Source organism: Vombatus ursinus, unplaced genomic scaffold, assembly GCF_900497805.2.
Source record: "Vombatus ursinus unplaced genomic scaffold, bare-nosed wombat genome assembly UNPS02001287.1, whole genome shotgun sequence".
Taxonomy (NCBI): domain Eukaryota; kingdom Metazoa; phylum Chordata; class Mammalia; order Diprotodontia; family Vombatidae; genus Vombatus; species Vombatus ursinus.
The window spans coordinates 20,507,596-20,533,695 of NW_020941065.1; the positions used below are offsets into that span (position 1 = coordinate 20,507,596).

General features: G+C 43.2%; 1 protein-coding gene across 1 annotated transcript in view; it reads left to right on the forward strand.

Annotated features, from left to right (window-relative positions):
* The window catches only part of SLC5A1 (solute carrier family 5 member 1), a 68,677-nt gene extending 44,240 nt beyond the window's left edge, over window positions 1-24,437 (forward strand). Inside the window, exons 7-15 of the mRNA XM_027865244.1 lie at window positions 326-406; window positions 2,260-2,480; window positions 4,845-4,980; window positions 6,575-6,682; window positions 10,026-10,176; window positions 13,858-14,026; window positions 15,168-15,383; window positions 19,207-19,315; window positions 23,045-24,437. Coding sequence (XP_027721045.1) covers window positions 326-406; window positions 2,260-2,480; window positions 4,845-4,980; window positions 6,575-6,682; window positions 10,026-10,176; window positions 13,858-14,026; window positions 15,168-15,383; window positions 19,207-19,315; window positions 23,045-23,268 — 1,415 coding nt within the window. The 3' untranslated portion in view covers window positions 23,269-24,437. The remainder of the gene's footprint in view (window positions 1-325; window positions 407-2,259; window positions 2,481-4,844; window positions 4,981-6,574; window positions 6,683-10,025; window positions 10,177-13,857; window positions 14,027-15,167; window positions 15,384-19,206; window positions 19,316-23,044) is intronic.
* The last annotated feature ends 1,663 nt before the right edge of the window (window positions 24,438-26,100 follow it).

Consider the following 26,100-nt stretch of genomic DNA (forward strand, 5'->3'; position numbering starts at 1 on the left):
ACCATCACCATCATCATCACCATTACCATTACTATCATCATCATTACTCGACTCTACTTATTTGTTCATTTCCATTGTCTCCAGACTTGTCCCAATAGTCCAGGGGACACTGATTTGTTCCTCTTAAAAATCCTGTGAAGTAGGTGCTATTATTCTCCCCCATTTTATAGATGAAGAGACTGAGATAAAAAAGATGAAGTGACCCGTCCAGGATCACACAGCTGGTATTGATCTGATTGGAATCCAGGTTGTCCTGACTCCAAACCTAGGGATCTAGAAAAAAGTCCTGTGATGGGGTCTAATTTTGTTTCCTTCTGCTTACCAGGGGGCCTGGCAGCTGTGATCTATACAGACACCTTACAGACTGCGATCATGCTGGTGGGGTCCTTCATCCTGATGGGGTTTGGTAAGTGAAGCTGGAGAAGGTTGGGGGTGGGGAACAGAAATCCTGAAAACACTGTCCATCTCTGAATTGGAATTTGAGTGTGGGGACAGACTGGAAGTAGAGCAGGGCAGGGTGGGCTGTGGGACTAATGATCTTGTGGGTTTGATCTCTGGGTGGCTACTTGTCCTACAGGGACACAAAGAGAGTGAGATGGGGGAGGGGGCTGGTTCAGTGTTCCTCTCTCAGAAAAAACAAAGAAACCCCAGAAGTACACATCCTTTTTAATGCCAAGAAGGAAGATGAGTTCATCTTTTATATATAATAATGAGTGAATAATTAGTTATGTAGGAACAGAGGAAACCTTTTCTCATGATTGAAGTTTGGGTCATCAGGGCTCAGGATTGGGGTTTGAGAGCAGCCTAGATTTGCCTGTTGTCAAAATCTCAATTCCAAAGGCTCTCCCAAGTCATCTAGTCCAACTGGGTTCTGACCAAGGTTCCCGCTTCATAGAATAAGTGGTCATTCAGGCTTTACTGGAAGAATTCCAGCAAGAGGGAAACTGATAACGTCCCATGATGGTCCGTCCCACTCTTGGACAGTGTTCTAGGTGTTAAAATGTTTTTCTTTAAATCAAGCCTAAATCTGCCTCCACAACTTCCACACACTGCTCTTGGTTCTGCTCTGTGACTCCAAGAAGAATAAGTCGAATCCTTCATTCCCCATGATAGTGTCAGTTGTCACATCCTGTCATGAATTTTATCTTCAGCAGCTTAAACATCCCCATTTACTACCACCTGGGCTCAGACGACATGGTTCTCTAACCTTCTCCCTACCTGGTTGCTCTCCCCTGGAGGTTTTCTCACTAACCAAGGCCTTTCCTAAATGTGGGCACCCAGAGCTAAATACATACTCCAGCTGGGGACTGACCAGTCCCTGTCTTTCTTGATGTTGCTTAAGTTACCTTGTTCCATGGGTGATGTCCTTAAACATTTGAATTCGATTTGATTTGATTTGATATTCACCCTTAGGCAGTTTCTATGTTCTGAATGTGTGTGTGTGCGCGTTCATGTGCACACGAACGTGCGCACACACACATTCCTAGAGGCAGGGAAAGGGTAGAGAAGTCAGTATGAGTCTGCTTCTGGAGTCCAGCAGGCTAGGGAAACTCCTTCCACTAAGACAGATTGCAGTGCTATCTATGACCCAGTCAATAAGGCCTAGGGAATTCACTAGAAGTGAGGTCACTTGACTTGCTCAAGGCCACGCAGCTAGTAAGGGTTTAAGGTGGGTTTTGAACTCAGGTTTTCCTCACTGTCCTCTCTGCTATGCTGAGGAGGGGTATTTAAAAAATGATAAACACCTTCATATTTCTACAGGGCTTTGCAGTGAACAAACTGGCTTTTGTCAGATGGTTAATGAAACATTTATTGAACGAATGACTAATTTGATTTGGTTCTCACAGGAGGCCTGAGTGGTGGGCAGGGAGGGAATCATTAGGCCCCTCTTCCAGATGAGTCTTGCCTAGGATCACTCAGGGAATTTGTGGTAGAGAGAGAGGCCTCCTGACCTTCATCTAGTCTGATGTTTCTCCTCTCCTCACCAGAGACCTACAAAACATTGAATGACAGAGATGGAAGGGGATCTAAAAGAGAATCTAGTCCATTTCTTCCTCATTTTACAGATGGGGGAACTGAGGCCCAGTGAGGGCATCAATTTGCCCATCCAGCACTGGAGCTCAGATTTCCCATCACTTTGCCTATCAGCTGTGTTTCTGCCCAGGTTCCCTTTCCTCTTGGGTATTCCTTGGATATTAATGGATTGCCATGGGTGGGGGCTGACTACTCAACAGCATTTGTGATGTTTTTATTTTAAAGCCTTTAATGAAGTCGGGGGCTATGATGCCTTCATGGAGAAGTACATGAAAGCCATTCCAAGCATAATCTCTGATGGGAACATCACTGCTGACCCCAAATGCTACACTCCGAGGGCAGATTCCTTTCATCTGTTTCGTGATCCCATAACTGGGGACCTCCCCTGGCCAGGTCTTATCTTTGGCCTTGCCATCCTTGCCCTATGGTATTGGTGCACTGATCAGGTAAGAGACTCCAACGAGTGTGTGTGCATGAGTGTGTGCAAGTGTGCATGCACGTGTGTGTATGTGTGTGTGTTACCATGTTGCTCACCCAATGGGTTTGTTGGAGATCTCTAAGCATGCTCAGCACTGGACCTTTTTTTCCCAAGGGTCCTCCAATGGCCCTGATATGCATGAGAGAAAGCCAGTGGTTCTGTCTTGCTTTCTTTCCATGGTGGACAATAGTAGGACTACAGGATTTAGGTCTGGAAGAGGTATTGAGACCATAGAGTCCAGCCCCCTCCTTTTACAGATGAGGAGGTTGGGGCTGAGCAGGGTGATGCGATTTGGCCAGGGTCACACAGCAAGTGGGTGAGGCAGGATCTGAACCCAGCTCTTCCTGACTCCAAGTCCAGTGCCCCATCCCTTTGAACCTCGTTCTTCCTGACTCAGAGGCTGGCTCGTCCTCATGTCTCTCACCATTGTTCTCATTCTACTAAAGTGTATATCCTGTTAGTCTTTTAATCAAAAAGAAAATAACTCGATTTTTTACAGTATTCAGTTGCAATGTTATTTCAATTGTTTATTATTTTTTTGAGAATGTCAAGTTTATAATGGGAAAAATACATCTAAGAGAGACCCAGCTAAGGGGCAGTGTGATGTAATCTAGTAGTCCTCAAACTTCTTGGTCTCTGGACCCGATCATAGTTTAAAAAATTTATTGAGTGCCTCCAAGACCTTTTTTTTTTTTAACTTGGGTTATATCTATTAAAATTTACCATATTCAGAATTAAAACATCTTAGTATTATTATAAAAATAGTTTTGATCCAAAGACCCCCCTGAAAAGGGTCTCCAGGATATCTAGGGGTCCCCAGACCACACATTGAGAACCACTGGTTTAATAAAGAGGGTCCTGGGTTTGGAGTCAGGAAGACCAGAGTTCAATCCTGCTTCAGACACTCCCGACCTGGGTGACCCTGGGCAAGTCATTTCATGTCCCTGGGCCCCTGGAAAATGAGGGAGTTCTGAGGCTCCTTCCAGCTCTGGAGCTAGACCCCTAAGTTCTCATGGAGCTGATCTGAGCAGCAATCAATCAATAAGCATTTATTTATTGGAGGAGATGAAAATAAACCAGTCCCTGCCCTCAGGGAGGTTACATTCTGAGATAGATAATATGTATCTATGTGGGTACCTACATAACCTATACAGTCAGTTAATCAGCAAGAATCTGTTAAGTGATGCCTACCTAGAATTCCTGTCCTGAGTTTCTTTCTCCCCATGCCAGACCTTCCTCCACTCAACTGTGAAACTGATGTTCCTAAAGCACAGGTCTGAGCATGTCAATAACCTTCTGTGTCTCCCTATGACCTCCAGGATCAAACATAAGGTCCTCTGTTTGGCATTCAAGACCCTTCACAACCTGTCCCCTGCCCCCAACTTTCTAGTCTTCGTATGCCTTGCACTCCCCTCGCCCAGATACTCTTTGATCTTGAACAAGCCCTTCCATCTCCCAACTGCAGGCATTTTTCCTGGCTGTGCCCCCTGCCTGGAATGTTCTTCCCCCTTATCTCCACCTCCTGCTTTCCCTGGCTTCCTTCTAAGTGCTGCTGAAATTCCACCTTTTACAAGAAGCCTTTCTGGCTCTCCCTTAGGACAGTGCCTTCCCTTTGGGAATTCTTTCCCATTTCCCCATTCTTATCTTCCTTGTTATTTGCATGTTATTTCCATGTCTCCTTGAGAACAAGTACTGGGTTTTTTTTTTTAACCTTTCTTTGTCTCCCCAAAGCTTATCACATAGTAGGTGCTTAATTAATGCTTATTGACTAGACTTGATCACTATGGATACGTAACAGAGAAAGTGAATAGAGAGCCAGTCTCCACCTTGAGAAGACTGGTGCTAAATGCCAACATTGCCACTGACTGGGCACCTTTCAGAGCTCCAGGCAAGTGGCAGAGCTTTGTTGGCAGAAGGGGGTTCCCTATGCCAGTTTCCTACTTTGGGCCAGGCATTGCTCTAGGAACCAGGGCTAGCTACTAAGACCAAAAAATCGAAACATGCCCTGCCTCCAAGAAGCTTCCATTCTTAATAGGAGAGACAAGTATAGATGTAGAGATTCACAAGATAGGTACCAGATAGTTAGCAGTATTTGCTTCTGGGTTAAGTGGCCTGAAATGTAGGCATGATGAGCAGCCATGGGAAGGATGGAAGAAGCACCTGGTGGGAATTCTTTGTGCTGAGCTCAATCATTTTTCTCTGCTGCTGAGAGGCTGTCAGTCCACCTCCTTCTCAATGGAGGCGCTCAAGGGCTCCAGCTGTGGAGGTGACAGACATCGAGGGGCTGGAGGTCCCTGGCCTGTGTTCTTCATCCTATGGGTTTTCCTGACAGGTCATTGTGCAGAGGTGCCTCTCAGCTAAGAACATGTCCCATGTGAAGGCCGGCTGCATAACATGTGGTTATCTGAAGCTGCTGCCCATGTTTCTTATGGTGATGCCTGGCATGATCAGTCGGATACTCTACACAGGTACCTAGCTCCTGCAGCCCCAGGCCCACCGGCATGGAATCCTGGCCCCTTCTCAGCAGCTTTTTCTATACCATCCTTTCTTGCCTTGGCTCCTGAGTGAGGCTGGCCTAACCTTGGACTTGGGCATTCTTTGGACTATTCATGTCCCCCTTTTCTAACTCATTATTTGTCAGCTCCCCCTCCCAGAAACTTGACCTTCTTATAGGGGATTGTGACACATGCCCAAGATCAGTCAAATGCAGGGGAAGGGGCATTTGGTGGGGGCCCAGGGAGAAGGAAGCAAGCCAGAGCTCTCTGAGAAGTTCCAGGAGGGAGTTATCACTTGGAAGAGGGAGGGAAGGGGTCAAAGGAGTCTGTCTGTGCAGAGGGACCAGCATCTTTGGTGGGCATGGAATCCAATGTAGTCCAGCTTTAGTCAACAAACTAGTGGTTTTTGGAAATACTTATTGCTCTCTTTTGTTTTCATAGAAAATCAAATTTTCTATTATATCCCTTCTTCTGTCCCATAAAAGGGCATGTTAATTCACGTGAACCCAAGATCTTGAGGTGACAAAGATGAATAGGTCTTTGTCCTCAAGGGGAGACTGGACTAGACCAAAGAATCAACAAGCATTTATTAATCACCTGCCGTGTGCCAGGCTCAGTGCTGAGTGCTGGGGATAAAAGGACACAAATGAATCAGCCCTGTTCCTCAAGCCACTTACATTCTGCTGGGGGCCACAGAACACACACAGATGTGTATATACAGCACTGCACAATTTTAGTAAAGGGAGAGTGCTAGCACCTGTGCAGAGGAGGAAAGGCTCATGTAGAAAGTGGCACCCATGTGGAAGCCAAGGATTTTGTGAAATAGAGGTGATGGCATTTTAGGAGTGGGAAATATGCCCATGCAAAGTCACAGAGGTGGGACATGAGAAGATTGTGTAGAGGAAATAGCTAGCCAGTCAATTTGACAAGGATGGAGAGAGTGAATGAAGGGGAATACTATGAGATAGGATTAGGAAGATACGTGGGAGCCAGGTTGTGGAGGATTCTGAAGGAAGAGGTGGGACTTCAACAGATGGAAATGACAGGAGTGGGGTGGGGGTGGGATGGACATTTCAGGGGATGGAAGAGGAGAGGAGGGGGAGACCCCCCATTAGATCATAATCTCCTTGAGGCCAGGGACTTTGTAATTTTTCTTCCTTGCATCTGTAGTCCCTTGCATGTAGCAATGTTTCTTGAGTTCAGTTTCTGCATTGTAACTCTTAAGAGAAATGAGATAATTGCCCCCACAGCAAAGAAGTGTAGGACATCTCCTCCAGCTCCACCTTCAAGCCTTCCCCTCCCTCTGCCCCTGCCCAGGAGCTATGTTTATCCCCATCCAGGGTTTGGGATGGGACTGGAGCAACAAAATGTGGGAATAGGGGTGGCTGGATCTTTGAAGAAATCTAGGGAAATTATGGGGTCCTGGGGATGCCAGGCAAAGAGGTTGTTGGGTCTTGGGTTGGAGAACCAAGGCAGGTTTCTGAGTAGGGGAATGATCTGATGACAATGGGCATTTGAGGAGGTCCCAGTTTCAAGTCTTCATTTGCCACTCTCCTTCTCTTTCCAGATAAGGTGGCCTGTGTCCTTCCCTCAGAGTGTGAACGCCAGTGTGGGACCAAAGTAGGCTGTTCCAACATTGCCTTTCCAACCCTGGTGGTGGAACTCATGCCGAATGGTAAGGATCTGGCTTGGCTGGTGGGGCTAGTTCTGAGACAGCAGGTGGCAGGGGGATCTTGGGAAGGAAGGGACTGTCGGAGGGACTGAATCCACAGGAATTTTTCATGGGAGTGTTTGCATTTTGTCAGGGCCGCCGGGGTCAAGGATCTAGAGTCTGGACATCAAAGGGACATCAGAGACCATCTTGTTCTAGATCACAGATTTGGAGTTGGAGGCTCCATCGCCAGTTATCTAGTCCAATTACCTCATTTTGTAGATGAGGGAATAAGGCCCAGAATTTGACTGGCTTGCCCAAGGTCACGTAGAGAGCAAGAAGACTCATGGGGTCAATGCTTCAGATTTGGAAGGGGCCTCACTGACCATCTGGTTCAATGCATACACACATAGAAGGGATGCCCAGTGACAAAAGGTCATTCCACCTGTGCTTGAATACCTCCAAAGAGGATGAGCTCACTACCTCAACAGGCAGCCCTGCCACCTTAGGGCAGCTCTCATGGGTCACACGTTTTTCCTGACATCAAGCCTGAATTGGCTTCTATGCCACTTCCTGGCTCTGTCCCCTGGGGCCAAACACAACAAATGTGACCCCTCCTCCACATGAAGCCCTTCAGATGCTTGTACACAACTTTCATATCTCCCCCAGACCCTTTTCTTCTCCAGGCTAAACATTCCCAGTTCCTTCAACTTATCCTTCTATAATAGGGTCTATAATAGGCCCTTTCCCCAGCCCAACTTACTCATGTCCTTTAACTGCGTCACCCAGAGCTGAACAGAATACTTCAGATGAGGTCTGACCAGGGTAGAGGACAGTGGGGCTGTCACCTCTCTGTTCCTGGAAACTTGGTCTCTCTGAGTGAAAACAAGATCCCATTACATTTTTCTTTTCTTTTTTGATATCTGCATCACTCTGCTGATTTATATTGAGCTTGCAGTCCCCTAAGATCCTGAGATCTTCTTCAGACATATTGTTGTTTAACCATGCCTCTGCCATCTTGTGCTTGTTTATACTCAAGGAAGGCTTAGGATAGGGAAAGGATTTACTCAGGGTGACACGGGGAGTTATTGACTCCACACACTGGCCTGGCACATTCTTCCCTGGCTTGCCGGGTAAGAGTGCGGAGTTTTCCCACATAGATCTAATTTCAAAACCTTGCACAAAACGTTGTAATCCTACAACAATTGGAGGTAATCATTAACCACCTCAGAGACTGGGGCTGCCTGTTGATTAAGCTCCATAATTAAGAAAAGGTTGAAGCGGCTGTTTGGGTCCCAGCTGGGGCTGTGGTGACCAGCATGTAGGACAGTTGCCGCCCATTGGCTGAGGATGTGGGTGATGGTGTCGGAATGAGTACCTCAATGGCTACCAGAATGTTTTGGTATGAGGCAATGGAGCAACAGTGGGCAGTAGGAAGAACATTGGTGCTGGGGTCAAGTCCTTACTTATCTATGTGACCTTGGGCGAGGTCCTTCCCATGTTTGGGCCTCAGTTTCCTTGTCTGTAAAATGTAGGGACTTGGCCTTTGTGTTCTCTTCTATTATCCAAGGAGGCTGATGTTGTCAGTGATGGGAGGGGGGAGGACCATGGGGGAGGGGAGTAAGTACACCCTTGGTGGGCACCCTCTGAAGTTTCTTACCCTGGAGAAAAGTGCCTGGGCTGGGGTTACAACTACCTACAAGATCACATAGCGATGGAATGTCACAGCTAAGATTTGAATCCAGGGTCTCTGATTCTAAGTCCAGGGCTCTTTTCACGTACTGTGGGTTGACATTAATTAATGTAAAGTGTTAAACCCTCCCCTTTCTCCCTCCTCCAGTGCCCCACTCCCCATGAGACTGGAAGAACAGTAACTGATAATCCCTCCTGCTGACCTCACAAAGCTTTCTCATGTGCCCTGGGTTCCCTACATTGCCTCAATCATCATAGGTGGCTAATCCACACTTGTGGGTGACTTGGATCCATAACCTGATTTTAATCTCATCACATCCTCCTAAGGTGGGCAGGGCAAGTTTTACCACGTCTATTTTTACAGAAGAGGAAACTGAGGCCAAAAAAGGCAAAGTGACAGTGTGGGTGGTCCCAAAGTGAAAGGAGTTGCCTTAGGAGGCCATGCTAGGAAAGATTTCAAGTGAAGGTGGTCAACGTATGCTGTGGGACAGTGGGAAAGCCACAGAGCTAGGAGTAAGGAAGACTGGCAGTGTGGTATAGAGATTAGAGCTCTGTTCCCTGTATGATGTCTTAGACAAACCATTGCCCTCTCCAGGTCACTTACACAGAGGCAGAGCCCTAGCTTTCCTCCAGGTCTCCTGACCCCCAGTCTGGGCATATTTCTGCCAAACCTGGTTGTGACCCCTTGGTTGAGGCATGATACAAAGACATTCTCATCTGGTGGTACTGCAAACATGACTGTTCATCAGAAAGCCTGTTGAGCAGCCACTGTGCTGGGGAATGCCGATAAGTATACAGGGGACTTGCCTTCAGGGTGCTTGCAGTCTCATTGGGGGACAAGGGTCACATAGGTAAGTTTCCCCCCATTAGACTGTAAGCTCACTGAGGAAGGTACTTTGCTGTATTCACTGTTCAATACCAAGCACAAAGTCATAGATTCCTAGAACATCGACTGACAGAGTTGGGAGGGTCCTTAGAACATGGGAATGCCAAAGCTGGGATTGCCCTTAGAACAGAGAATGTTAGAGCCAGGAAGGGCCTTAGAACAGGGAATATCAGAGCTGAGAGAGACCTTAGATCTGGGAGAGATCTAAAATGAATTGTTAGAAGATGGAAAGTTGGAGCTGGGCGGGAAATTAGATCATAGGATGTTGATGCTAGGAGATAACAGTAGACCACGAAACATTGAAGGTCTTTAAAAGGGACTTTAAAGATCAGATGGTCTGATTATACAAATGAAGAAACTGAGGCCCAGACAGAGAAAATGTTTTCCTCAAAATCAGTCAATAACAATTTATTTACTTATTATTTAGTGAAGTCGTTGCTGAGGCAAGACCAGAAGTCAGATATCTCAGGCACTTGTGGTAGTGATGTAGTTGGAGAACAATTCAGGCTGACTCCTGGCATCTGAAGGCCCAGGGCCTCCTCCAGCTCAGAGCATAAGGTGTTATTATTGTACAGCTATGGAAACAGCAATCAGCATGGCAGGGTGGGGAGAAGAGAAGGAGGAGGGGGGAGGTTCACGGGGGAGGGGAGGGCAGTGCAGTGATAGGCTGGACACTTATTATTATCAGATTATTATCAGATCACATATTACTTATTTTTAGAGGCTGTGACCAGCCTCTGACAGTGACTCCTTCCAAATCCAACATCAGGAGCCTCCCTTGTATTGTAGGTCTTCGTGGATTGATGTTGTCTGTCATGCTGGCCTCCCTCATGAGTTCCCTCACCTCCATCTTCAATAGTGCCAGCACTCTGTTCACCATGGACATCTACACCAAAATCCGGAAGAAGGCATCTGAGAAGGAGCTTATGATAGCCGGAAGGTAACACTTTCTGCTCTAATTGTCTGAGTCGTATATCCAGCGAGTTATAGAGCATCAGAGCTAGGGAAACCCTTAGAACCCAAATTCAAATGGGAAGTTCAGAGAATATCAGAGCTAGGAGGGACCTTAGAATCCAAATAGTCTGAGATGGGAAGGACCTTAAAACAGAATGTCAAAGCTGGGAGGTGCCTTAGAACATTCAGTCTCAGAACTTGGAAGGCCTTTGGGGCAAAGGATATCAGAGCTGAGCGATGGGGGGAGACCTTAGGATATAAAATGTCAAGAATTTTTGGAACTGAGAGGGACCTCAGGACATAGAATGTTAGAGTTGAGAGATGGCTTAGAACACAAATTGTCAGAGCTGGGAAGGACTTTAGAACAACACTAAGTCAAGACCTGGATGGACTTTAGAATGTGGGAGCTAGGAAGGACCTTAGAACATTGAATGTGTGAGCTAGAAGGGTCCTGAGAATACAGAATGGCAAAACACGAAGGAATTTCCATGCCTAAAAAGGATGAGTGAGGTGAAAGAAACATTTCCAAACTGAAGTTATCATCTTTCCCCCCAAGCCATCCCTATTTACAAACTTTCCTATCACTCTTGAGGGCACCATCATTCTCTCCATCCCCAAGGCTTCCAACCTAGGAGTCATCCTGGACTCGGTGACTTTTCCTTACTCCCCATAACCATGCTGCTGCCAAGGCCTGTCCATTTCACCTTTGGGACATCGCTCAAATGAGCCCTTATCCCTCTTCTGACACTGCCCCACTCTGTGCAAGCCCTCATCACCTCACACCTGGACTATTGCAATGGCTACTGGGAGGTCTGCCTGCCACGAGTCTCTCCCCACTCTAGTACATTCTCTACTGGCCCCAAAGTGATTTTTCCATCACACAGGTCTGACCATGTTCCAACCCCCCCCCCCCCCCCACCAACTCAATCAACTCTAGTGACTCCCTATCATCTCTAGGATCAAATACAAAATCCTCTGTTTGACATTCAAAGCCCTTCCTATCCTGCTCCTCCTTCATTTGCAGTCTCCTCATACTTCTCCCATCCTACCGTTTGTAGGAAGCCTTTCCCAACCCCTCTATTCTAGAGCCCTCCCTCTGTTGGTGGTTTCCTGTTTATCCTTCTATAGCTTATGCTATACATAGTTGTTCACATGTTGTTGGACTGTGAGCTTCTCAAGGGCAGGGATTGTCTTTATTTTTATCCCCAGCACTTAGAATAGTGCTTGGCACATAGTAGGTGCTTAATACATATTTATTGATTGAAAGCATAACATTGCAAGCCCAGGTTGAGAGGGACCTTAAAATTAATTGTACCCTGGTAGACTTACAACAGCTCTGGTCTCACACCAATGTCTCTCGTCCTGACCAGGGTTTGTGGGGAACATGAGGGTCCCTCTGTTGCTGCTTTGTTTCTCCCTTGAACATTGCCTTTTTCTGGAAATTCTGAAGCTATCCTTCCAGAATTACTCTTTTGTTTTGCTTTTTGGTGAGGAAATCCAGGTTAAATGACTTGCCCAGGGTCACGCAGCTAGTGAGTGTCAAGTGCCTGAGACCAGATTTGAACTCAAGTCCTCCTGACTCCAAGGCCAGAGCTCTATCCACTGTGCCACCTAGTTGACCCTAGAATTACTTTCAACCTCAGGATTTAGGCCAGGTCATAGAATGCTAGAAGAAAAAAGGAACTTAGAGATCTATCATCCATCGATCACTCTAACCCCATTTTACAGATGAGAAGACTGAAACCCAGAGAGGGAAGGTTTCCAGGTCACATGATAACTTAGTAGCAGATTCAGAGCTTTTGCCCAGGTTCATAAGACTCATTGGGTCTAGAGCTAAAAGGAATCTTCAAGAGCATGAGGTCGTAGAATAAAAATGTTACATCTGTAAGGGTCCTTGGAGACCAGCTAGTGCATTCTTCTCATTTTTCATATGGGGAAAGTGAAACACAAGAGTGGTTGTGACCTGCCCAGGACTTCACACTTAGGTGTCACAGCTAGGTCTTCACACAAGTCTTCAGATTCTATGTCTATTTCTACCACAACATATCCAAATGCCTCTTTTAGAAGTGGGGAAATGGAGACTCAGAAGAAATCACTTGCCCAAGGTCACCCAGGTAGTAGCGATTCAAACCTATGTCCTCTGTCTCCAAATCTGGGGCTCTTAGCCTCAGACACTTAAAAGCTGTGTGACCCTGGGCAAGTCACTTAACCTATGTTTGCCTCAGTTTCATCATCTGTAAAATGGGGTTAATAATAGCATCTACCTCCCAGGGTTGTTGTGAGGATCAAATGAAATAATATTTGTAAAGCACTTAGCACATTGCCTGGCACATAGAAATCACCACATACATATATTTATACATATATGTTCACTATTATCAGTCTACTACATTGCCAGTTTCATTTCTCCTAGCCCTGTACTTTCCCCACTGCTCTACAATGCCCTTTTTATTCCATTTAATAGAATTTCAGGACTTCCAAGTTGAAAGGGAACTCAGAAGCCCTCTACGCCAGCCTAAGAATCCCTGTCCTGGTAAAACGTCCCTAGCGAGTGATCATTCAGCCTTTGCAGGAAGACTTCTGCTGATGGGGAAACCCCTGCATCCTGAGGCAGTCCATTCCTTTAACTGCTTTTTTAAAAAAGTTGTATTGCTTTCTTCAAGTCCATTTGTGCCCTTCGTCCCTCCCTTCCCCAAAGAACAATCTCCAAAAAATAAAAATAGTAGAAAAAAAATCATTTCAGAAAAGCCAAAATGAAACATTTACCAGGACTGATGGTGTATGCAATGTTCCACACTCATAATATCCCAGCTGCAAAGAAGGGAGGGAAGTGCATTTTGTCATTTCTTTTCCAGGACCAAACATGGTCATTACAATCACATAGCTGTCAGTTTCATATTCTTCCCCCATGCCCCAAGTCCATTGTTGTATTCATTGTATAAATTACTGTCATTCTACTTACTTAACTCTGCATCAGTTCATATCAGTTCTTTTATGCTTCATGCTTTTTCATATCTAGCATTTTTTATGGTACAGTAACATTCCATTCATTCATGTACTGAAATTTGATTAGTCATTTCCCAATCAATGGGCATATCCTTTGTTTTCAGTTCTTTATTGTCACAGAAAGTTCCACTATGAATATACTGGTGTCTATGGGACCTATCTTTCTGTCTTTGAACTCCTTGACGTATATGATTAATTGTGGGACCTCTGCCACTTCTACTTTCTGGGCCTCAGTTTATCCATCTGCAAAATGAGGGAGTTGTACCAGATAATATCAGTAGAGGTAGAAAAGCATGAAGTAAAGAACTCCCTTTGTGAAGATTAATTGTTAATTAGCTAAAGATTCTGTGCTTTGACTGTACAGGCAAGCAATGACTGAGCCTGAGTTCCTGCTGGAAAACGTGGTTATTGGGGAAAGTCAAACACATTTTCATTTACTATTGGAACAGATGATTTCCCAGAGGCAGAAGATTCCATTCCAAACAAGTGATTAGCTTTGGGAATAGTCAAGAAAATGGGTTGCTAATTAATGGACTTGTTCATTACTCTTCACTGCTGTCAATATTGGGTACCTTTGTACCTTTGGCTACTTGTGTGTGTTTTGATCGACCCATTAAGTGGATTAGGTCTTCCGACTTTTGTGTGCTGGTTTTATTTGCAGGTTGTTCATCCTGGTGTTAATTGGTGTCAGCATTGCCTGGGTCCCTATTGTGCAGTCGGCTCAGAGTGGGCAGCTCTTTGACTATATCCAGTCCATCACCAGTTACCTGGGGCCACCGATCGGTGCAGTTTTCCTGCTTGCCATTTTCTGCAAGAGAGTCAATGAGCCGGTGGGTATAAGCTTTGGAGAAATGTCATTATTCTCAGAAACTTAGGATCTCTTCCCCTGAAGCTGAATCTCTCCCTATGCCAGTGGGCTCTGTTTGTCAAAGCTGCGACCTTTCCCAGAACTCTTAGCTATAGGACTGAGAGGCAAGATTCTTAGAGACTGTAAGAGAACCAATTAAAATCAGGGACTGGGCATTGTGTAAGGAAAGACTCACAGACCTGAGCTCCTGTCTTGCTTCTTTATTTTATTTTTTATTTATTTAATAGCTATGTGATCTTGGCCAAAGTCACTTCTCTCTTGCCCTCAGTTTCCTCATCTGCAAAATCAGGGTGTTGGACAAGATTGTCCCTGAGGTCTCCTTCAGTTCTAAAATTCAATGATCCTATGTGTCCTCTCACCCAAATGTCCAATTGAGTGCCCTGCCCTCAGTTGGCACCCAACAAATACCCTAAAACCAATTTTCATAACCCTTAGTGATCTTCTGAGAGCCAATTTCATAGTTTGATGTAAGAAAAAAACTTTCTAAAAATTCCATATATCAAAAAGTCAAGTGGGCTGCTTTGGGAGAGAGTGGAATTCTCACCAGAATGTTTCAAGCAAAGGCTGGACCATTCTTCATCAGGGATATGTTAGGAGGTATTCTTGCTCAGCTAGTTTCCTCTAGCTCTGAGATTTTGTGATGACAAATCACATATAAATGAGGTAAGCAGAAAGTTAGGAAGGTTGGGTGACTTATCTAGGGTCACTTGGCTAGTTAGTTTCAGAGTTAGCACTTGAGACTGGGTCTTCTTCACCCAAGACCACTATCACACCTATAAGTATCCTCACAGTAGTATAAGACATACTTTGTTTCTTTTCCCTCAAAGAATTTTCCAGTTTGCTAAGGAGACAAGACTTAAATATACAACACAAAGTGATGTAGGTGGTATAGTGTCATTATTTCCACTTTATAGATGAGGAAATCAAAGCCCAGAGTGGTTCCATGGCTTAACTGAAATCAGAATTCAAATCTCAATCTTTTGACTTCAAATTTAGTGCTTTATCCATGACATCAAGCCACCTTCTTAACCTTAGAAACATGACTGCCCAGGAAAAGTGTCTACCTTCACCGTTAATGTGACTTCTCTGTCCCTCTTTTGCAGGGTGCCTTTTGGGGGTTGATTGTGGGACTCCTGGTTGGACTGGCTCGAATGATTACAGAGTTTGCCTATGGAACGGGCAGCTGTATGGAACCCAGCAACTGTCCCACGATAATCTGTGGTGTTCATTACCTCTACTTTGCCATTATCCTGTTTGTACTATCTGTCATCATCATTTTAACCGTCTCTCTCTTGACTAAGCCCATTCCAGATGTGCATGTAAGTATTCTTGCTTTTGCAGGCATCTTCCATTGATAGTTGCCCTCTTGTTTCTTGTTTGGCTTCTACTCTACAAAGATCTATGGAATCCACAAGAAACCCACAATCTTACTGTCAGATCCCTGAAGTTATTGCTGAATAACCTTAGCATCAGCTTCCTGATTGTGAAACTTGAGCTACGCTCATAGTGTCAGTGGGTGTCCTGATTGGTCATGATCTTGGGCCAGCCCAGTTCTGCTTGATTTTTAAAAATAAATTTTATTTATATCTTTTTTTTTTACATCATCTAAATCTCCCCCTTGTATCATTCCTCTTTCCCTCCCAGAGAACCATTCAATATATCCAAAAAATTTTTTTTTTGGCTAGACAGTGATGTCAAGTGACTTGCCCAGGGTCGCACAGCTAGTAAGTGTCAAGGGTCTGAGGCCAGATTTGAACTCAGGTCTTCTTGACTCCAGTGCTGGTGCTCTATCCACTGCACTACCTAGCTGCCCCCAAGAATTTTTTAAGGAAAAAAAGAAAGAGGAAGAAGAGGAAAAAAAATCAGCAAAACCAATCAACACTTTGGAAAATCTGACAACATGTGTTGTGATATGCTCCCATATATCTTACATTTATGCAAAGGAGTAGGAGACATTTTCCCATCTGTCTTCTTTGGGGTCAGGCTTGTTCTTTGCAATTTGGCAACATTCATTTTTGCTCTATTCAGTTTTTAAAGGAATGGGCAGGCATGGGGGAGTAATGGCCTTCATTGTTGGAGAGAGTACCTACATTATCAGTTCCCACAAATTTTGGAGAGTTGGAGCAGGGCCCTAAACACACTCAGCCTGATTCTTCACCCTGGCTTAGTTCAATTCAATCCAATTCACCAAATATTGATTAAATACATCTGTGCAAGGCACTGCCTTATGCACTGGGGTTGCAGAGACAAAAACTGAACAGTTCTTGTCCCCAAAGGGTTCACATTCTGTAGGTAATATACTATATGTACACAGCTCAGTAAATACAATTTCAGGAGATAAAAGACATTAAGAAAACACCTAGGCTCTCCAGAGTCTCACATCAAACAATGCAGTTAGTCATGTCTTTGAAAAATCTTATCACAGATTCAGTCCTTCACAAAAAATTGACTCCAACACCAGTCTCCTCAAGTATGGTACCAAGCATTGGAGCAGGTCAATTAGGAGGTGTAGTGGATAGAATTCTTGACTTGGTGTCAGACATTTCTTAATTATATCACTCTGGAGAAATTATTTAACCTCTTTTAATCCTCCATTTCTTCATCTGCAAAATGGTGATGATAATGACACCTACCTCCCAGGGTTGTTGTGAGGATCAAATGAGATAATATATGTAGAGCATTTTGTAAACTTTAAAGTACTATATAATTATTACTATTAATATTATCTCCAGGATAAGGGCATGCAGGCACACTCTCTCTTGCCTGATTCCTTTCCTGCCAGTTAACATACCAAGAGAAGAGCCATCATGGGTACTTCAGAAAAACTCTCTTTGAGGAAACCCAGCTAATGTGGTGGTGCCCTTCTCAAACCAGTATGGCTTGCCCTGGTCTTACTTTTGCTGTGCAAATAGAACAAATTTTTTTTAAAGGCACAGGAATTGGCTGGCCTAGCTAGATGAACATTCACTTTTGCAATGTGTTCCTTGCCACAACTTCCAAATTGCCCTGGTTCCACAGCCCCAGCTCTGCTGTCTTTCCCTCCTAACCCCCAACCTTTGTAGCTCCTGAGCCAGCTGTCTTCCCTAGCCATGGTGCTGACTCCTTGTGGAACAACAGGGCTAACATACTGAAACTGTGAGAGACCACTAGCTGAGAGGGCTGGCAGGGTCAGTGTCCTGAGTTATTTCATATTCCCCAGAGGCTCCTGGTTGATCACCTACACCATGTCCTTCAAAGCTTCTTCTCCACAAAAAAGAACCCTGAAATGATATAACTGCTTAACTCTGAGAGTTGTCCAAAAGGGGACAACTATGGTTAATACTCATAAAAAGGGACATTTTATAGTACTTTACACTTTGCAAGATATTTCATTTGAGGCTTACAGATACACTATGAGATCAATGGCCCAGGAATTCTTTTTCTTATTTTACAGATGAGCAAACCAAGCCTCAGAGAGATGAACTGACCTATGTTTAGTTACACAACTAGTTGGTTAATTAATATTGGAGGTGGGACTTGATCTCAGGTTTTTTCTGACTCCAAGTTCAGGATTTTTTCTTTGATATTACTTGGTTTCTCAATGAGTCACCAACAGACACATTCATGGAATGAATGGAAAGTTCTACCTCTTCTTTTAATTGATAGTAAAAAAAACCAAATAGACAAGCAAGCAAACATAATCAATTATATATATATATATATACATATATATACATATATATATACACACACATATATACATATAACTGTATATGTTCCCTGAAATCAAAACAACCTTGAACAGTGATTGGGCTTCATTTAACTTCATTCTGTTGTACTTTAATCTTTTTAAAAGGAAGGTCATACACTTTAAGTTTAGTCTGCTAATACCAACAGCTAACATTTATATAGCACTTTAAGGTTTGCAAAGAACGATACAGACACACATATACATATGTATATGTATATATATACATGCATATATGTATATATTTATAATCTCATTTGACAACCTTGTGAGATAGATAATCATGTTATCTACATTTTACAGATGAGGAAACTGAGGCTAAATTTTGTTGCTATTTAATATTGTCTTTGTTTACATAGTTATGGTGAGTTTGTGTGCCATATGCAGTACAACTGCTTTCTTCATTTTGCATCATTTCCTACAATACTTCTGATAGTTCCTTGAATTTGTTAGATATGTTATTCGTTGTGGTGCAATAATGATCTATTTTATTCACATAACACAATTGACTCAGACATCCCCCAGTTGTTGGGGATATAGTTCACTTCCAACTTTTTGCCATTACAAATAGTGCTGCCATGAGTATTTTTGTATCATTGTTGCTCAGTTGTTCTCATTTGTAACACTGGAGTGCTTTGCCATTTCCTTCTCTAGTTCATTTTTACAGGTGAGGAACAACAGGTTTAAGTGACTTGCCCAGGATCTCACAGCTAGTAAGTGTCTTAGGCTAGATTTGAACCCAGGAAGATTAGTCTTCCTGATTTCAGGCCTGGCATTTTATCCATTGCACCACCAAGCTTCCCTGAATACAGATAAATACAGTACAGATAAATAGTTCCTTCTTGTCATTAATTTCCTTGGGAGTAGAAATCTAGCAGTGGGATCACTGCATCAAAGTCTAAGAACAATTTTGTAACTTTTTGGGTATAATTTCTTTTTTTCCTTTTTAATTGGACCTGTGGTTTCATTGACCTAGGGAACTTTCAGTGAGGAAACTCTACTTACTGATGCAGATGGACACCTGCTGTGTAAATTGCAATCTTAGAGAGTTTTCTATAGCTCCTGAGAAGTTAAACAACTTTCTAGAGTCACACTGAGAGTGTGTGTCTGAGACAGGACTTGAAACCCAGTCTTCCTGAGGTCAACTCTCTATCCATTGTGTCATGCTGCCTCTCCACATTGGTTTCTAAAAATGGCTGGATCAATTCACAGTCAACAGTGAATCCGTGTGCCTGATTTCCCAGTCTAGCTAGCACTAAATTTCCACCCCCCACCAAAGATCTCTCCTTCACTGGGATCTTATATATCTCTTATAGGAATCACAGGTAATCCAACAGCTATGTCCTCAACTGTGTAACCAGCAGTATTGTTTGTTTTCCTTTGCTAATCTGCTTCTGTTTTTCTTGCCCCATCAGCTTTACCGCCTATGTTGGAGTTTGAGGAACAGCAAGGAAGAGCGTATTGATCTGGATGCAGGTGATGAGAAGGAAGTCCCAGAATATCCTGAAGACAAGTTGGAAATAGGTGAGTTAGGACTCTAATTCTTTTTATAGACCTCAAATTGTTTCTCCCTACAGTGATAGTAAGACCACACTTTCTGTGTGGTTCAGCCTGGATTGGAGTGTGGGGCCAGAATCAGAGCAGAGGTAAAATTAAAACCATGTTGCTATGGCTATGCAGTCAGAGCCTTTACCACTTCCCTTATAATGTGTTAGTTAAGAAGAAGGACCTGGATTCCAACCCCATTGACTGCTGTATATTCTGCCTTTGACTTTCTGTATATTCCTGCTAAAGTTACTTCTCATCTATTTGCCTCAGTTTTCTCCTCTGCCAAATGAGTTTGGATAATATAGTCTCTTAGTGTCTCAGAAAGAATCTTGGACTTGGAGGAGTGAACATGAACTTATTACTTTTGTGACTTCATCTCTCTGGACTTTAGCTTTCTCATTTGTAAAATTAATGGGGGTGGGGGGGGACACTAGATGATCCCTAAGGTTCCTTTCAATGCTGAAACCTATGAGCTTATAGTCATTCCCTTGTAAAATTCAGACAAAATTGGTTCTGAATGCCAGAGCATGCTATAATGTACTCAGGAGCTGTCCACAGTTCTGAAATCAGGATCTGGTTCTCCATAACAGGCTGGTGTATGTATAAGCCTTCAGCAATTCTGTCTTAGCAATAAAAGAGCCTGTCAGCTGCTCTGCTTGCTTACATGGCTACTGACAAATAACCTCAGAATGGAGGGGAGGGATGAAAGTCACTGGTGCATTTAGGCCCAGATATATTGAAGCATGAACTATGCAAAGCACTGTCTCTAGATCTTCTGAGATTGAGTTCCAAATTCTCTCCTTCCCTGCCTCCTCTCCTCCCTTATTAAGAAAGCAAGCAACTTGATATAGGTTATACTTTTGCAGCCATGCAAAGCACATTTCCATATTAGTCATGTTTTGAAAGAAAACACAGACAAACCCCACCCTCCCAATGAAGTAAAAAAGTATCCTTCAATCTGTACTCAGACTCCATCAGTTCTTTCTCTGCATGTAGATAGCATTTTTCATTATAAGTTCTTAGGAATTGGGCTGGATCATTGTATCGCTGAGAATAGCTAAGTCATTCATAGTTGATCATACTACAATATTGCATTATTTCATGTAAGTTTTTCTGAAACCATTCTGCTCATCATTTCTTATAGCACAATAGTATTCCATCACAATCATATATAACTTGTTCAGCCAGTTCCCAATTCTTTGCCACCACAAAATATTTTTGTACATGTAGGTCCTTTCCCTTTTTATTTTATCTCCTTGGGATAATTATGAATTTTAATAGGGTTTTTGATCCCAGAAGGGACCTTGAAGATCCTTTAGTTCAACCCCCTCATGAATCTCAGAAAGGCCATAGATTTTAGAGTTGGGGAAGAACTTGGAAAGAGGACTTGCCTAGGGTCACACAGAAAGTAAGTAGTAGGGTCAAGATTTGAACTCAGGTCCTCTGAATCTAAATCCAGCACTGTTTCTATCATACCATCACAGCCTCTGGTGGAAGAAGGGACATGAATCTGTCATCATTACTATTCATAATGATATGAGAGTACTAGATATCTCTGATATTAAGCCCTTACATTCATCAAGTGTTTTATAACTTCCAAAAGCATGTCCATACCCATTCATTCATGTGATCTTTACAATGGCCCCATGAGGTAGGCAGGACAATGAGTACATCGCTCATTTTCCAAATGAGAAAAGGGAGACTCACTGAGGGGGATAGGTTTGCCTAGTTTATTAGTGAGAAATTAGAGACTAGAATCTTGGTCTACTGATTCCTACTGCAGACTGACTCAGTTCTGTGGGCATAAGTCTCCCAACATTCTCTCTGGAGAAGCAGAGGGTGGACAATAAGACCCAAAGGAGAGAATCTGATTCCTGAGGTACCAAGACTAAGTTTGTTGATTTGAGACAAGTTCAGACCTAGAAATACCTCATTTGCTCAATGATATATCATTGGAAAATCAGACCCAAAGTTGAATAGCAAATTATCTCTGTTGCTGCACCTATAGATTAACCCATTGTATCCTAGTTCATTTGTCAGGAACACCTGTCTGAATTATGATCAGGTGACTTGGAGAGCCTGTCAGTCTGGGCATTTTCAGAGAATTCATCCATGTATGCATGCATTCACCTCTTCAACATAAATTTATTAAGTACTTACCCTGTGTCAGGCACCAGAAATTTTACAAAGGCAAAAAAGAAAACAGTTTCTGCCATCAAGGAGCTTACATTCTATGGGGGAGGGAGAATAATAACAAAATAGCTAGTATTTAACACTTTACATATGCCATTTCATCCTCACAACAACCTTGTGAGATAGGTGTGTTATTGTCCTTATTTTTTGTACAAGGAAATCAGGCTGAGAGAAGTTAAGTGACTTAGGGTTATGCAGCTAACAATATAAATATTGTCTAACTTAAAGAGCCACAGATGAGTGATTAGTATCACAAGTGAACCTATACATGTATTTTAGAAAGGGTTTTTTTTAAAAAAAAAAAACTCCAACTTTTTCTGGTTATAAATTCATCACCTGTAGCCCCCTGTAGACTATACTCCCCTAGACTGGTCCAGGAGACCACTGGTCTGGTTTCAGAACCATGGACAGAGCTTCCCGACCACCTTCAAACTTTCTCCAGGATTTACAGCCAATTTTGCCGACAATTCACAAAGTAATTGAAGAAATCCTAGGCTCACAGGTTTTAGTGTTGAAGGGGGACTTTGGGACTCTCTAGTTTGGGAGAATCTCTCCACACCCAGCCACCCTCATTTTCTCCAGCTTGGAAGGAACTTTCAGAGCTTATACTCTATTACAATAGCCTTTGAGAGTCCAGGGTCACCCAGTGTACTACAGGAGAAATGTGGAGGAATAAAGAATTCATCAGCAATAACTTCGATAAAAGAATTAGTAGCAGCATAGGGCGTAAAGGGTCAACCTTGGCATGAGGATAACTTACGTTCAAGCCTTGCCTCTGACTCATGCTAGTGACGTAACCCTTGGCAAGGCACTTAATGTGTCAGTGTCCAGGACAATTTTCTGAGACCCTAAGTTGCAGGACAGGTTGCTAATATTCACTGGTAGAGGGCATTAACTCACTGGGAGTTTATTACACAAATGAAACCATGCATCTGGAAACAAAGAGAAAAAGCCCTAACATGAAGTTCTTTATGGCTACAAATACCATATCCATGAGTGCTTGAATTGGAGTCAAGAGAACTGGTTTCAAATCCTGCCTCTCCCTTTCATTACCTGTGCCACTATGGGCAAGTTGAGCTCCAGTTTCCTCGTTTCAAAAATGGGAATAGTAATATCTAATTCACCAGGTTACTGTTAGCATAGAGTGAAAAATATGTAAAGCGCTTTGAAAGCCTTAAATCTCTAAGGAAACATTGACTCGTTATTATCACTCATTTTCTCATTACAACAAGCGTAACAATCCTTACCCAGATTGAAGCCCAAGGATCCTGGCCCAAAGGCTCAGGCTCTTTCCACTCTTCTTTGTTGATCCACTCACTGCTGGCAGGTTGGACACCTTCCTGAAAATATTCTAAATCATTTCCATTTCTGTAAACAAGTGTGAAGATAGTCATCCTTGGGACAGCTGGTAACCCAAGAAGAAGTTGCCCTCTTAATAGAAGACCACCTATCTCTTTGCTATTTTTATGTTCCCCCACCTCCTCAGTCCCGTAATTCTCTTGTGTTTCTTAGACACAGAAGTCTCTCAAGAGAATAAGAGCTGCTTCAGGAAGACCTATGACATGTTCTGTGGGCTGGATGAGCAGAAGGGGCCCAAGCTGACCAAAGAGGAGGAGGCCGCCCTCAAGATGAAGATGACAGACACATCAGAGAAACCCTTGTGGAGAACCGTTGTCAACATCAATGGCATCATCCTCCTGGCTGTGGCTGTCTTCTGCCATGCTTACTTTGCATAGATTCAGCTGGCCCTCTGCTGCAAACCAGGTTCCTGAAGGCCAGCCTCTCATCCTTTCTCCACCACTGGATTCCATGCTTCATTGTGATGGGACAGGGGGAAAGGGGAACACAGTTGTAAATTATGACTATGAATATGAGTGTACATATGTGTAATTAGAGCCTATACAAATGAAAATAATTTTCTCATTGTTAAATTATGTTTGAAGCAAAGTGAAGAAAGGTGTATATAATAAAGCCCCCTAAAGCAAGGGGGAAAGGCCACATTAGCTTTCCTGGGGATTCAATCCAATTCACTTTATTGGAACCAACACTTATCAAGCATCTACCTTTGTGCTAGGTATGGGGAAGATGGAGATCAAGATGAAGCACTCTCTGAGGATGTGCAGACCTAGAGACTATGGTTCCCATGAGATCAGCTGCATTTTGGCTTCATGTAGTTTCATTGTGAAAACTCTGATTTGGAAGAATGAAGTCACTAGCATTGTGGTGGTCATTCTGGCTGTTGATTCCTTTCCTCCGGAGATACACTCATGGCATCCTATCCTTTAACTTAGGCCCTAGGAATCAGAGAAAGCATGTGTGATAACTGTCAGAAGAGCTGGGATAGTTAGTGATCCTGAGACTCAGAATCCAGAGGCATAGGAGTTCTGCTTCTACTGACTTTCTGGGCAAGTCAGCAAGCAAGTTCCTTCCCCTCTCTGAGCCTCAGTTTCTCCATCTGTAAAATGAGGGTATTGGACTGGTTATTTTCCAAGGACAGACCTAACAGTTAGAGTTATCCCAACAGGGAATGGGTTACCTAGGGAACTGATGAGTTGCTCCTCCTTGGAGATATTCAAGCAAGGGGGAGACAGCCACTCATTGGTTGTATTATTATGGAGATCCCCTTCCCATGTGGATTGAATTAGGTGGCCATCGAGGCCTCTTCCACCTCTCAAATTCTCTGATTCTTTGACCGGATGGTCTCTGAAGGTTCCTTCCATTTCTAATCCAAGAGACAGTCTGGTACAAAGGAAAGAGCATGACTTAGATTCCACCTCTGGCCCTGCCTGGCTATGTGACCCCCCCTTTATTTGTTTCCTTTTATTTGTCATGAATCCACCTTTTGTACTTGCCACATGTTCTGGAAGGATTGTATATCTGTTGAAATAAAATGTTTTTGACCATTTTTGAGCCTGGTTCAATGAGTGCATCAGCTAAACATGTAAGGGAACTGGAGACTTTATCACAGGACTCCCTTTTGAGAGAAGAGTAAGTGTGTTAAGTGTTGGAAGGAGAATCAGGAAGATACCTGTTTGAATTCTGTCTCTGACACTTAGTAGCTGTGTTAACATAAGCAAATCATTTAACCTTAATGAATGTCAGTTTTCTCCTCTCTAAGATGGATATAATAATACCCTTTATGCTCCTCTGTAGGATGGAGAGAAGGTCAAAAATAGTGTGTGTGAGTGAAGGCCAATTTCAACTGCAGGAGCTCCCCAGATGCCAGGTGTGTATCCTCATTTTATTATCCTGAAGCAGAGATTCCCTTTGAGATATCTTTCCCACAACATGAAGAAACAGAAGCTTTCTGGCTCTCCTTAGTATTCATCTCAAGTCACAGCTCATTCCAGGCTTTAGGATGGGGAGCAAGAGAAAAACAGAATTCCAGGGATCCTTAGGTATCTTCCTGGGATAATCTCTCAATAGACTATCAGCTCTTAAAATGATGGCTTCCAACTCAGCTCTTCTTATAGACCTAGGCTGGCTCAGCTTGAAGAATGATGAACTGGGGAGTTTACACAGTGGCTACATTGGTGGAAATGAGAAAGGAACACATTCTTCACAGTGACTGGCATACCGTAGGTTCTTAATAAATGCTTGATGTTGATTGATTCTTGGAATACATTAGTCAGAAGGTAGAATAACATTCATCTGATCCATAAACAGTTATCAAAATTCTAAATATTTTGGCATATTCCACTGAAAATTTTAAAATATGAATTTCCATACAATGAAGTATGTCTGTGTTTGGCAAATGGAACCGGGAAAAGACTTATTGGATCACTTCATAATTCTCACAGGATAGTGTAATCAGTATTTTACAACTAATTCCTTGGTTATTCTGTGGATTTTCTTCTATTTAGCATTCAGTTTTTACCTCTATATGTATCGGGTGTGTTCCTTTCCACAACAGTACTTGCTTTACATTAGCAGGAGAGGCGAGCCCACACATAAGGTGGTGGTAGTGGTTGTTGTGGAGATGTGTTTGCAGCCATGGCTTCCTCTGCCTCTTTCCCAAGGGGGTAGGGCTGGGAGAACAACTTAGGGTGTAATGTCTGGATATGCCACCAGATGGTGCTCAGAGCTTGGGTTGTTTCAATTCCCTTCAGTTCAGTTTTCATGTGTAAAGGAGATAGAACACTTTCAGTCCTGAGTTCTCCTTTTGGTCTTGTATATGTACAGATAGAACTTGCCTGGGTCCTGCAGCCCTCAGTGCCTCATCCCAGATTTATCTACTCTAGTCTAAGGGTATGAAGATTCCCAGCAGTCTATCATAATTCACCACAATGGCTGAGTCCCCATCCCATTTTATAGTCTCATTTCTTTCCCAATTTCTGGTGTACCTAGATTAGGTAGGGTTTCTTTCTAGTACTGTTGTTCACAGTTTCCCCACTGGTATGCTTCTCTCTGAAATTATTAGTTGCAAATGAATTTAATTTTCTATTAATTCTAGCATTATATTTGCTCATTCTTCATAATCCATCTTGAGTGATTATGTCACATTCATGCTAGTTTTAAGTAGCTTTTAGAAAGGAATATTTACTAAGGTGATGCAGTAGGAGCAGTTA